Here is a 12,897-nt window from a genome sequence, read left to right on the forward strand (position 1 = left end):
GCAGTTCAGGCTGGCCTTGAGCTCACTTTGTAGCCCAGGCTGGTCTCGAACTCGCAACGATCCTCTTGCCTCAGCTTCCCAAGAGGAAATTGTTCTTGCAAGAACGAAGGATGGCTACTGGGCGTGATGGTGCATGCCTGTAATCCCAGCACTCGGGAGGTTGAGGCAGGAGGATTGGTGCAAGTTCGAGACCAGCCTGGGCTACAAAATGAGCTCAAAGTCAGCCTGAACTGCATAGCGAGACCCTGTCTCAAAAAGACAAAAAAAAAAAAAGAACAAAGAACGGAGCTGTCTTGAACTTCAAGAGGTGTTTGCCATTGAAGAATCATGAGGGACCCACCGAAAGCACCCTGGGGTGGGGGTGAGGGGTATGAGTGTGTGTGTGTGTGTGTGTGTGTGTGTGTAGCCGGCGGCAGCCACACAAGGGGCAGCATCAAGCTGAGCGACAGACACTGTGTTGGAAAGTGGATTTGGGAGGGGATGGAGTGTGGGAAACTTCAGCAGAAATCTCAAGTCTGTGACCGAGGTCACTGCTTTGGTTATAGACCTGGTTGCTAACAGTGACACCCGATTCAAAGAATCATTTGAAAGAACAAAAGTGGGGCGTTTTTGGCCAGGAGGCAGAACAGGGCAGGGCTGCTACAAACAGTGGCAGGGGGGACTCCGCAGGCTGTCACCGCTCTTCCTCCAGAGCCGCAGACTCAGCCACCTGCAGCCGGGGCCTCAGCTGCGCCATCGAGGGGGCAAGTGGTGTCCCAGTCCCCCAGCCAGGCGCAGCATCTTGCAGGCCTTGGGAGGCCCCACCCTGGGCCCATGGTGACAGTGGCAAGGGGGAGGGGAGCTCAGGCAGGCGTCGTCCCAGTCCCTGCCTGCTTGGGAACCCCACGCCACATCAGAGGCCCTGTGGACGCCACGACGACGACGGCGATGTCCCCTGTCCGTCCCTGTCTCCACATCCACATGGTTCCACTGCAGCTGCTGGGAGCAGCTAGACCTCACGGTCACCTCCCTTCCCGGCTTAGTCCTGCGCCTGACCGAGGGCCAGTGCTCCTTGGAGACTGTGCAGGGAGCGGCCACACCCTCCCCTCCCCCTCCCGCCACCAGAACAACACACAAGGGAGCGGCCACCTGGGCTATGGGGTCATGTGGCTGCCCAGAGGGGTCGGCGCACTCCTCGTTGGTGCCCCGTGGGCCCAGCTTCCCCGCAGCTGGGACACAGTGGGCGGAGAGGCTGCCCTGCTCCTCCGCTTGCTGCTGCATTTGCTACCCGCCACCATGGCACCCCTACTGCAGCGGGTCCTGGGGTCCCCAAAGTCGCGGATGCCCAGGGCTGCGTGTCCTGGACAGCCCCGGGGGGCAGCGTCCCTACGCAGGACCCCGAGGAATGCACGATGCCAGCCCTATCTGCTGTCCTGCCCTGCGCCGAGCCCCGGGGCCCTAGCCACCCACTGTTTGGCCAGGGAGGCGCTGGGCCGGGCCTCGTCCTCGGCGGCTTTGGCATCCATTCTCCCTGCGGCTCAGCACTTTTTTAAAAAAAAATCAGAATAGCTTATTCGCTTTTTAAATTGAGATGTAGGAATGAAAAACCACTAAAATGGTGGCATCTTTTCCAAAATAAAACTACAACTAACACTCAAATTTCCAAGCTTGAAATTCCATAAAGAATTTTGTTTTGAGGCAGTAGATTGTAATATTCCATATACCATTGCTTATCATTTGTGTCTCACGGTTGTGTGAGACACTGCTGTACTGTGAGAATTTTTTTTCCTGGTGCCAGGAATCACACTCAGGGCCTCACACTTGCCCGGCAGGCGCTGACAAGCTCCATCCTTGGCCCTTCTTTTTTTGTTGGAGACAGGGTGTCACTGTGTAGCTCAGGTTGGCTTGAACTCACTTTGCAGCCCAGGCTGGCCTTGAACTCACAGCGATCCTCCTGCCTGAGCCTCCCAAGTGCTGGGATTACAAGTGTGCACCATCATGGCCAAGAAATAGATCTGACAGGGCAAGAATACTAATCTTTTCTTAATATCTTAATGTATACCTCTTAAAATTATTTACTCTCTGCCATTTAAAGCTTATAGTAATGTTCCTAAGGTTCATGTAAGTTCTGTCTTAAACAAAAGGACTTTCAGCTGAGTGTGGGGGCACACCTCTGTGATCCCAGCACTCGGCAGGCTGAGGCAGGAGGATCCCCAAGAGTTCAAGGCCAGCCTGGGTTACATAGTGACAGCCTGTCTCAAAAAGAAGAAAAATGAGGAGGACTTGAATTGGGGAACCTGTAGTAGTCAGGTTAACATGTACGGTAGACCTTAAAAGAAACTTTCTTATCACTTGCTTCACTGGGGTCCAATTCCCTTTTTTTACATATGCATTCACACTGATCCTAATAACCTTTCTTCACCAAATCCAGGGAAAAGAAATGTTGGTGATCAAAGCAGGTGGTGCACCACCCTCAAAGAACTGTTTAAAAACAGGAGGGAAATTCTTCGGCAATACAGAGTATCCCAGAAATCTCAGTGCAACCTTAAGCTTTGATACCAGTACTCGTACATGAGCTATAGTGTTATAAAATTGCAACTGAAAGCTCTAGTTTTGTAGATGTGGAACACCAAGCCTTTAATCCTAACTTTTGTTCCAGTCCCTCCTTCTATTCTTTTTTTTTTTTTTTTTCTTCTATTCCTTTTTGTTTTGCTTTGTTTTTTGATGCAGGGTCTTGATACATAGTTCAGGCTGGCCTTGAACTCACTATGGCAGCCCAGGCTGGCCTCGAACTCCTGGTGAGCCTCTTGTCTCAGCCTCCTAAGTGTGGGATCACAGATGTGCACCACACTTGGCTCTTCCATTCCCTTTAAGAGAGACTAGGAAAAAAAAATCAAGAATAAAAGCTCAATCTTCCAAATTTACAAAGTCAAAACTGTCACATGGTGTTCTCTAGACGCTGGCAGCCTTTCTACCCCCTGCAGCGCCAAGCAAGAGGGTAGTCTAAGGCTCAAAACTGCTGGAAACTTCTGGGACACCCTGCATTTTACTCTCTGCTAGTTATCCTTGAACCACCATGTTGGTTCCCCTTGTGAAATCATCCTCTAGTAGGGTTATTTTTTTATTTTATTTTATTTTATTTGATTTAGTATTTTTGAGACAAGGTCTCGTTATGCAGTTCAGGCTGGCCTTGAACTTGCAGTTCAGTTGAGCTCACTTTATAGCCCAGGCTGGCCTTGAACTCGCAACGATCCTCCTGCCTCAGTGTCCCGAGTGCTGGGATTACAGGCGTGTGCCACCACACCCATCTTAATAGGGTTTTTTAATAAGAGAAAAATGACCAGTTAATGAGAGGCACCGGTCACCGTTCACAGGGGGCAGCATGGACCTACTGGACGTGGGCAGTCAGCATTGGAGGGGCTCTGTCCTTGGATCCATCCCCAAGCCCTGGTCCCCAGTCCTGCCCTACACCTGCAGGCCCCTAGGACCCTCTTTTTTGTTTGATTTTTGGTACCGGGAATCAAACTCAGGACCTTGCGCGAGGCAGGCGCTTGTGCCACTGAGCTGTATCCCCGGCCTTCCCTGAGACCCTCTCGCCCGGCTTCTTCTCCAAAGAAGCTGCTGCCGGGCTCAAGCCTGGTTCGCACACTGCCCAGGGACCTTGGCGTCTGAGCGGGGCCCACAGTCCTCTCCTCCTGGCCCCAGGCCCAGAGCCAGAGCCAAGTGCAGGGCTCTGACCTCGCACTCAGGGTGCTCACACTACCAGGAAGGGTGACTCACGCTGCTACCTGGCAGCCGGGAGCTGGCCACGCCCAGCCCAGAGGTGTGCTGCTGGGAGGCAGGTCGGGGCACCGAAGTGTGGGCACAGGCAGCGCGCCAAGGAACACCCATGTCACGGAGGAGACCTTGTCCTCTCAGAGCCAGGAGGAGGCCCGGCCGGCTTTTGCTGGTGCAGCCTACAAGCCAGCTGATGCCAGGCGCGTGGAGAGGGAGGTGGACAGGGGCTGCGCCAGGCATGCACCACCCTTGGCTCTGCCATTCTGTTTTTTTTTTTTAAGACAGGGTCTCGCTACACAGTTCAGGCTGGCCTTTGAACTCAGGGTGATTTTCCTGCTCCAGCCTCCTGCTCAGGCCTTTGAACTCAGGGTGATTTTCCTGCTCCAGCCTCCTGAGTGCTGGGATGACAGGCATGCCTGGCATGGTGGTCGGTTCTTAGGGGCTGGCATTGGCACACCACTGCCTCCTGTCCAGGTGACAGAGGGGGCTCTGGTGGGCCCTGTGCTTCCCACACCCCTCGGGCTCACGGTGGGGCCTGGCTGCAGTCTCCTCTCCCAGAGCTCAGGGACTAGCTGCCGGCCCTTCCTTCTCCACCACCTCTGACCTCCGAGCCTCACCCTGAAGCTCCTTCCCTTGTGCCGCTCTCTGCCGCGTGGTTGCTGGTCAAGGCTCTAGGGAACTGGCTCCTGCAGGCAGCCGCGGGTTGCTGTCCCCTCCACCTCCTGGAGACTCTGCTGCCCCACACCCCGGGATCTTCCTGGGGTTGCGCTTCTCGAGCTCCTGCTCTGCAAACCCTCACTGCACTCTCAGGCTCCGACCCTGCACGCAGACCACTGGATACATCTCTCCAGGCCCAGCCTTTCCTCGTCCTGCCAGGTTCTCCTGAAATCCGCCCACCTGTCCTTCCTCAGGGGCCGGTGCTCTGGGCTGGGCCACGGCCATCCATGCAGACTTGAGCCTCGGCCCAGGGCAGGACAGTCCTGTGATGTGGGTGGAGACTTGAAGACTTGAACAGCCTTGGACCTGGTCTTCATGTGGTGGGAACGCGGGGCCACCATGTGAACAACCCCAGCTTCTGCAGGACGAGGCCTCCCTGGAGAACATGTGCCTGGGCAACAGCTGATGCCACACACGGGTGAGGCCCCTGGGTGCTCTCTGGCCACCAATGCACCATCCAGTCATCCAAGCCCTCCCCTCTGCTGACCCACTGCATCCGTTACTTTTCCATCGCTGGGACAGCATACCTGACACTAACACGTGAAGGACAGCTTTATTTTAACTCACAGTTTCAGAGGGTACAGTCCGTGGTCAGCTGGCTCCAAGACAGAAATGGCGTGGTGAAAGGGCCTGGCAGACAAAGATGCTCACCCCATGGCAATCAGGAAGCCGAGGGAGCGGGGAGGAGCCAGGGACAAGCTCACACCTTCCAGCTGGGTGTAAGCCCAGCACTTGGGAGGCTGAGGAGTGGACTTCCCATCTGAGGCCAGCCCAAACTACATACCAAGACCCTGTCTCAAAACAAAAACAAAAGAATAACTGCCAGTTCACATTCCCAGTGACACAGCGACTCCACCCGGGCCTGACCTCACACCATGTTTGGCTGGGAGCTCGTCAGTGGGTGAATGCACTGCTGAGCACAGTGCCCTGTGAGGCAGTCACCTCCCCAGAGGCTACCTCTGGCTACATGAGCCTTTTGGGGACATTCTAGGTCTGAACCATAATGTCCGTATCACTGTAAAGCTGAGAAACTGCTGTTTTAAACTAGTGAGTTTTGGAAATGGTTTGTCACCAGCAAAGGCCAAGCACCACCCCTTAACACAACTTGCAGTGACAGTGTCAGTGAAGGTGGTGGCAGCTAGGACTGAGCACCCAGCCACCCAGCCAAGGGGTTTTGCTATGGGGTGCACGGGGAGCACCCAGGAAGCTCCCCATATCCCAGGGCAGGGTTTAAGAGGTCCATGAATTCAAGAGGACACCAAAAAATTAGTAATTGAGATAAGTAATAGTGGGGCTGGGGATTTAGCTCAGCGGCACAGCGCCTGCCTGGCAAGCGCAAGGTCATAAGTTCAATTCCTGGTACTGGAAAACAAACAAACAAACAAACAAAAAAACCAAAAAAATAAAAGAGATGAATAATGGTTTAATGCAATATTTTAAAAAATAAAATCAGCAAACTGGCCCATGTACCAGCTGCCTATTTTTATAAGTAAACTTTTATCGGAATGAGGGACAAGATAGGATTAGGCTGGGTGTGGTGGTGCATGCCTGTCATCCCAGCACTTGGGAGGCTGAGGCAAGAGGATTGCCATGAGTTTGAGGCTAGCCTGGGCTACATAGTGAGTTCAAAGCTAGCTTGGACTACACAGTGAGACCCTGTCACAGAAAAAAAAAAAAAAAAGGATTAAGATTAGGCAAACCAGGCAGGAGGCAGGATCATACAAATTCAGGGTTGGACTTGTACTTTTGGTTTCTTTTTTTTTTGTCTTTTTGAGACAGGGTCTTGCTATGCAGTTTGGGCTGACCTTGAGCTCACTTTGTAGCTCACCAGGCTGGTTTTGAACTCGCAACGATCCTCCTGCCTCAGCCTCTCAAGTGCTGGGATTACAGGCGTGTGCCACCAAGCCCAGCAACTTTTGGTTTCTTGAGACAGGCGCTTGCTATGTAGTTCAGGCTCTGAACTCACTATGTAGCCGGGCGTGGTGGCTTACACCTGTAATGCCAGCACTTGGGAGGCTGAGGCAGGAGGATTCTTGTGAGTTCAAGACCAACCTTGGCTACAAAGTGAGCTCAAGGCCAGTCTTGACTCCATAGTGAGACCCTGTCTCAAAAAAAAAAAAAAAAAAGAACTCACTATGTAGCCCAGGCTAGCCTCAAATTCATGGCGATCCTCCTGCCTCAGCTTCCCAAGTGCTGGGATTACAGATGTGCACCACCATGCCCAGCTGGACTTGTTTTTTTTATTACATTTTAAAACTACATTTGATAACTTGCCTTTCTTTATTAATTTTATTTACCCATTTTTAAAATTTAGCTCTTTTGATTTGGGTCAAATCCCTCCCTCCCTGCTGTCCGGCCCTGATATCTGCAGACCTCATGTACTTCCCACCCAGGGACATGCTCTAAGTCTTCACCAGACAGCTCCACCTTGGTATGCAGGAAGCAGGTGAGACAGAGAAACGAAGATGGGGTTTGGGGTGATCAGAGAGCAGGGCTGGGCCGAGGCTGAGGGCTGCGTCTCCCCTGCGCTCACCTCGCTGTGAGCGTGGCGCAGCTGCTTCCTTGGGGTTTTACGGGCAAATCTTGGGAACCCCGTGATGAGAACTCCAGGCACCCTTGAAGAAGGTTTTGCTTTTTTAAACATATATTTGATTTTTTTCCCCTATACATCAGGTTCATAGCCAACTTCACTGAATCTTTAGGGAGTCAGCAGTGTTGGACTATTTATGGATAAATTGTTGGTATTTTTAGTTTTTTTTAGACAGGGTCTGCTACATAGTCCAGGCCACCCTCATATTTGAGGTGATCCTCCTGCTTCTGCCTCCCACGGGCTGGGATTACAGGTGTGCATCACACCTGGCTAGATTGTTGAAATGTGTTTCAGCCTTGCAAGGAACCCAGGAGAGGCCTCCCCAGGGCGCAGGGAGGGAGGCCATGGTGGTGTTTACTCTCCCTGAAGGATTGCCCAGGCCTCCCCGGGGATCAGGTCTGTTCTGCCCCCAAGCTGGATACCCCACCCCCTGAAAAAACATGGACTTTTCTCCTCCTCAAACAATCAGCATTTACGTCAGTCCCGCACCCATCTGTGGGCTTGAGGGGCTGACAGCAGCTGCCTTCCTGCCAGGAGACCCTGGGTAGAGCGGAGACTCGCCCAGCCCTGGTTACCGCTGCCCTGTGGCAGGCAGGGAATGGCCGTGCCAGGCCGCGGAGCCCGAGGAATCCGGGGGAGTGGATGGGTGGGGGCGGGAGCCCAGCGGCTCCCCGCAACCTCCCCCGCTGGCCTTCGAGCCGATCCACTCCAGGGCGCCGCTTCCCTCTGGATACAACGCAGAGCTCCTGCGTCCACACTGCAGGTACCCACAGGCCACACCGGGGCTCAGAGGGTGCTGAGCCCAAGCCTGAAGCTTCCTCCTGAGAAATGAGTGGGGCACACACGTCCAGAGAACCTGCTTGTGGCTGCCAGGCCAGTGACACCACGGGGTTCTACCGTGCCTCTGCTGGGAGCCCTCGGGTGCTGTCATCCTGCACGCCTGGCTCATTGGTGCCATGGGTGGCATGCAACCTCCATTTGCTGCCCACCCCCTGCACACACACACTCATACACATATGCATGCATGCACACACGCACACGCACATGTGCACACACGCATACACGCACACACTGCCTCCTAAATGCTGGTTACAGCTCCGGTAACGTTTAGGACGCCTGGGTCATGATGGCTCTGAAGGTGGATTTCTTCCCCTGTCTTGAGACCTGGGGCTGCTGTCTCTCCCCATGGAGCAGCAGGGACTGATTACTTTGCTGCAGGAACGCTTGTGTCTGTGGTTATTTATTCATTATTTATTTTTGCCAAACTGGGAACTGAATCCAGGGTCTTTGCGCTGAGCTACAACCTCAACCCCTTATTTTTATTTTTTTGAGACAGGATCTTGTTATGTAGTTTAGGCTGGGCTTGAACTCACTATGTAGCCCCGCCTGGCAGCAATCCTCCTACCTCAGCCTCCCGAGTGCTGGGATTACAGGCGTGTGCCACCATGTCTGGCCCCAACCCTTTACTTTTTTTTTAAAATTTGAGACAGATTCTTGTTAAGTGACCAAGTTTTCAGACTGGGCTTGAACTTGTGATTCTCCTGCCTCGGCCTTCCAGAGTGCTAGGATTACAGGCGTGTGACACAATACCTGGCTGTGCTTATGGTCTTAGTGGGGGGTGGGAAATGGCACTAATTAAACTGGGTAACTTTCTAAGGCCTTACAAAACAGGCAGGGGTGCAGGGCTGCTGTGAACACACACAAACACATCATAGTCATCAGAGTTTGAAAGTGGAGGGAAACACAGTGTGGCTCGGAGGCGGGTGGCTGGAGGAGGCTCCTTCCTCTGCATCCCAGTCCTCAGCGGCTTGTGGCTTGTGGCTACCTGGCTGGTCACATCATGGAGTTCTACAGTGCTGTGAAGATAGCTGGCTCCCAGGAGGCCGCCGCTGTCACTGTCCTGGAAGAGGCTGACCGTCTGGCCTCGCGCTGTCTGCTCAGCTGGGTGCCTAACACGGCCGGGGACCCCCCAGTCCACACCTGCTGTTCCTGGGGCCAGAGGGTCCCCAAGGCCAAAGGGACGTCCTCTCTCCTTGTCGGGGTTCTCCCTGCCCCCTGCAGGCGCTGCCCGATGGTTGGGCCGCACGGCCTCGCCCCTGGGCGGCTAGAGGGCCCCGCGCCGTCTTGTAGATGACTGTCTCTTCACATCTGTCACCCGCAGTGGCTGGCTGGCCCTTGGACAGCATGACGTTGACACCCAGGAAGGCAGCTGCCCTCACTTCCGGCAACACTGGCCGCCTGGGGAGGGAAAAGCAGAAGAGCTGCCAGCGCCAGGCAGGCTTCCCACAGGCCCCTCTGACCCAGACAGTCCCCCTTTCAGCCACTCAGTGCGAGGGATTCAGAGGGCCTTCCGGAGGCTCACACAGGCCCCGGGGCCTTTGTCCCAAGCATGCCAGTGTCGCCCCAGGCCCGGGAGGAAGCGGCCTGACTGCGGCCCGACTTCATGCGTGGTACCTGGGGACAGGGTCGTGGTGGCTTTGCCAAGAGCACTTCTCCGCATCTGCAGCCCAGCGGGTCCCCAACTGGCACGGACCCCAGGCTGCCGAGAAGGGAGTGGGCAGGGAGGGCCGGGCTGTCGCACAAGTGTGGACAGCCATGTGGGCACGGTTGTGGTGCCTGACATTGTTCTTTTTCCCGTCTTTCATTTTATTTATTTTTTGGTTTTTTGAGATAGGGTCTCGAGATGTAGCCTAGGCTGGCCTCGAAGCCATGACAATCGTCCTGCCTCAGCTTCCCGAGTGCTAGGACTACAGGTGTGTGTGGAGAAGGGGTGGGGGCTGTCAGCTGGCCGAGGCTGGGAGGGGACAGAGGAAGATGGAGAGGTGGCTCCGATGGTGAGTAAAGGGCGGCCTGGGACCCTTGTACCCACCCTGGCCCTCCTGCTGGGAAGCACCTGCCTCTGTTCGAATTAGTGGCCACTTGGCCACAGGGACAGGGACTGGGCGGAAGAGCAAGCCCCAGAGGGGGTCCTCCCCGAGGGTCCTCCCCGAGGGCGTCCTCTCGAGGGTCCCGCCTAGAGGGTGGGTCTCACCCCACCAGTGGTGCTGAGCCAGAGGCCATGGGCGATTTCACAAGCAGGGAAGATTTCCAAAGGAGAGGTCTCTGGGGCAAGGGAAGCCACCTGCTTGGTGAGCACACAGAGGGTGCACTCAGGAGGCTGAAGCAGGAGGATCGATGTTCGAGCCCAGTGTGGGCTACAGAGTGAGACCCTGTTTCAGAACACCAATAAGTTTTTTAAAAAATAAGAGGTCCCCCAGGGCCAAAGGTCAGAACAAAATGCCCTTCTCTGCGAGCCACAGGGCCCAGGCCAACTCACCCTGCAGGCCCCTGGTGGAGGACGCAGAGGAGCTGGTGCGGCTGGCCCGCTGGGGGTTGCACGAAGAGAACTGGGGGGCCAGCGCTGACGCCTTCACCTTGGGGGCCTGCGGCTCCAGGGTCTCCAGAGCGCGAGGCGTCCGGGGCTTGCAGGCAGAGGCGGGGGGAAACGGTCTAGGAAGCATGGGCAGCAGCACACGGTCACTGGCTGGACAGCTGGCACAGGCCGCTCTCAGGCCGAGACTCAGCCCTGCAGAGCTCACAGTCTAGACAGAAGCCAAGCACCTGGGGGTGTATTAACTTTTATTTATTTTGAGGCAGGGTCTCGCTATGGAACCCTCGCTGGCCTCAAACACAGTGATCCTCCTGCCTCAGCCTCTGAGTCCTGGGATCCCAGGGATGTGCCATTCAGACAGCATGGTCCGGACAGCGCAGCCAGCAGAATAAAGGTCCCAGGGACACCTGGGTCCCGATCTTGGGAAACTGTGACTAATCCACGTTGTGCAACAAAGGAGTAAGGCTGCAGATGGACCTTTGGCTATCGGAGCTTGCTGAGTGGGCCTTGGCTGAAGGAGGCTCCCGAGCCCTCGGGCAGGGCTGGCGGTCACAGCTGCGTGGACAAAGGGGCCTGGGCCAACTGAACATCTCTGGGCTTCTGCAAAGCTAATGCTCATGTCCACTGGGAATTGAGGGTAGGCGCCGGGGCTGGGGCTTTCTAGTGACTTTGTCCCGTCGGGGTTAGGACGCTGCCAGGGTTACCACAGGCTCAGGGTCACACCGACGTGGCGCTGGTCCCAAGCACCGCTGCTGGCTTGAGGGTTAGGTAGGGCCCCAGGCTCTAGCGGGTACGGCGGGAACAGCGTCCCGGGAAAGACTCTCCCTGTCCTCACACCTTGACCCTGGCCCCTGCAGAACAGGGACGTCGCACATTTGTGCTGGCCTGGGGTTTGGGTGTGGGAGCTCGGCGCAGCAGCAAAAGGCGCTCTTGGATGTGGCAGCCACAGGCAGCCTCCCTGAGATGACGCTGAAGCCGTGGCTGGCGTGGGGGCGCACAGCTGTAACCCCAGCCCTCGTTCTCACGGTGGCCCCAGGGTCCCTTACTACCTCCCTGTGCCCACGCTGTGACTCAGGGTGTGGCTGCCACCCAGCGAGCTCAGGTTGGCACCGGTGGAACCCAGCAGCGCCCCCGCCCTGCCCGAGGGGGTCCCCACACATGATCGTACTGGGCTGCGGCAGGACAGTCTCCTGTGGGACACAGAGCTACGGCTGGCTGGCACCCCTGGTGGAGGTGGCAGGTGTTTGGGGCGAGCTGGGCAGAGCACTCTATGCTGGGGTTTGAGGCCCAGACCCGGGCCCTTGGGGGCTCCCCAGCATGGTCCGAGGACATCACGCTGCTCCACCTCTCCCTGGCTGGTGACAGCACGGATCAAGTTCCTGACACCCAGGAGTTGCGGTTTCTCTCCTGAAAAGTGGTACTGGATGGTGCCACAGCTCCACAAGGTTGCCTCCTGGCCCTGGGCTAAAGAAGTGCCCAGGAGTGGGGTTACAGATCCGGGGAGGGGCCAGGCACATTGGCTCACGGGTGTAGTCCCAGTATTCGGGAGGCTGAGGCAGGAGGATCGTTGTGAGTTTGAGATCAGCCATGCAAAGTGAACTCAGGCCAGCCTGAACTGCATAGTGAGACCCTGTCTCAAAAAGACAAAAAAAAAAAAAAAAAAAAAAGATCTGGGGAGGGAAACCTGGTCTCCAGCTGTGGATATTTTTGGCCTGATTTATTTCTATATTCTTGTATTCTTTTTATGTTGAGAATATATCATTAACATTTTTTAATTGAAAAAAATCTTTTCATAGTGCCAGGGATCAAACCCAGGCCCTCAAGCATATTAGGCAAGCATTCTCTCACGGAGCTATGTCCTCCAGCTGAAAAGATATCACTTTAACAATTAGAAAAATTGGGCCGGGCGTGACGGCACATGCCTGTAATCCCAGCACTCGGGAGGCTGAAGCAGGAGGATCGTTGAGAGTTCGAGACCAGCCTGGGCTACAAAGTGAGCTCAAGGCCAGCTTGAACCACACAGCGAGACCCTGTCTCAAAAAGACAAAAAACAAAAACAAAAACAAAACAAACAATTAGAAAAATTGTTGGGTATGGCAATTTATGTCACAAGACCCTGTCTGTGAAAAACAAACAAAACACAATTAGAAAAATCATACCGACACTGCCTGAAAAGTCTCCAGGTTCAAGTTAGGAAAAGACTGGCATAAAACTGACCCTATTTTAGGGAAGAAGCCGTTGAACCAAGTTCCAAAGGATGGAGATTTGATCCTACTTTTTAATTAATTGATTAATTAAAAATTTTTGGAGGGCTGGGGATATAGCTCAGCGGCACAGCGCCTGCCTGGCAAGTGCAAGGTCCTGAGTTCGATTCCCGGTACCAAAAAGAAAAATTATTTTTTTGGAGTCAGGGTCTCACCATGTAGCCAAGGCTGGCCTCAAACTCATGGCGATCCTCTTACCT

The 12,897-nt window shown here is 54.9% G+C and overlaps 1 protein-coding gene across 10 annotated transcripts in view; it reads right to left on the minus strand.

Annotated features, from left to right (window-relative positions):
* Positions 1–8,570: 8,570 nt before the first annotated feature.
* Armc9 (armadillo repeat containing 9) overlaps positions 8,571–12,897 on the minus strand; it is a 92,009-nt gene continuing 87,682 nt past the window's right edge. For 5 of the 10 annotated variants that reach the window (XM_013519884.1, XM_005395397.2, XM_013519881.1 and 2 more), the window contains one exon: positions 8,571–9,301. In XM_013519884.1, coding sequence (XP_013375338.1) covers positions 9,013–9,301 — 289 coding nt within the window. In that variant the 3' untranslated portion in view covers positions 8,571–9,012. Of the gene's footprint in view, positions 9,302–10,379; positions 10,664–12,897 lie in introns of those variants that run through there. The other 5 variants (XM_013519890.1, XM_013519882.1, XM_013519888.1 and 2 more) reach the window with 4 other exon arrangements.

Source organism: Chinchilla lanigera, unplaced genomic scaffold, assembly GCF_000276665.1.
Source record: "Chinchilla lanigera isolate Chin_1 unplaced genomic scaffold, ChiLan1.0 scaffold00052, whole genome shotgun sequence".
NCBI classification, from domain to species: domain Eukaryota; kingdom Metazoa; phylum Chordata; class Mammalia; order Rodentia; family Chinchillidae; genus Chinchilla; species Chinchilla lanigera.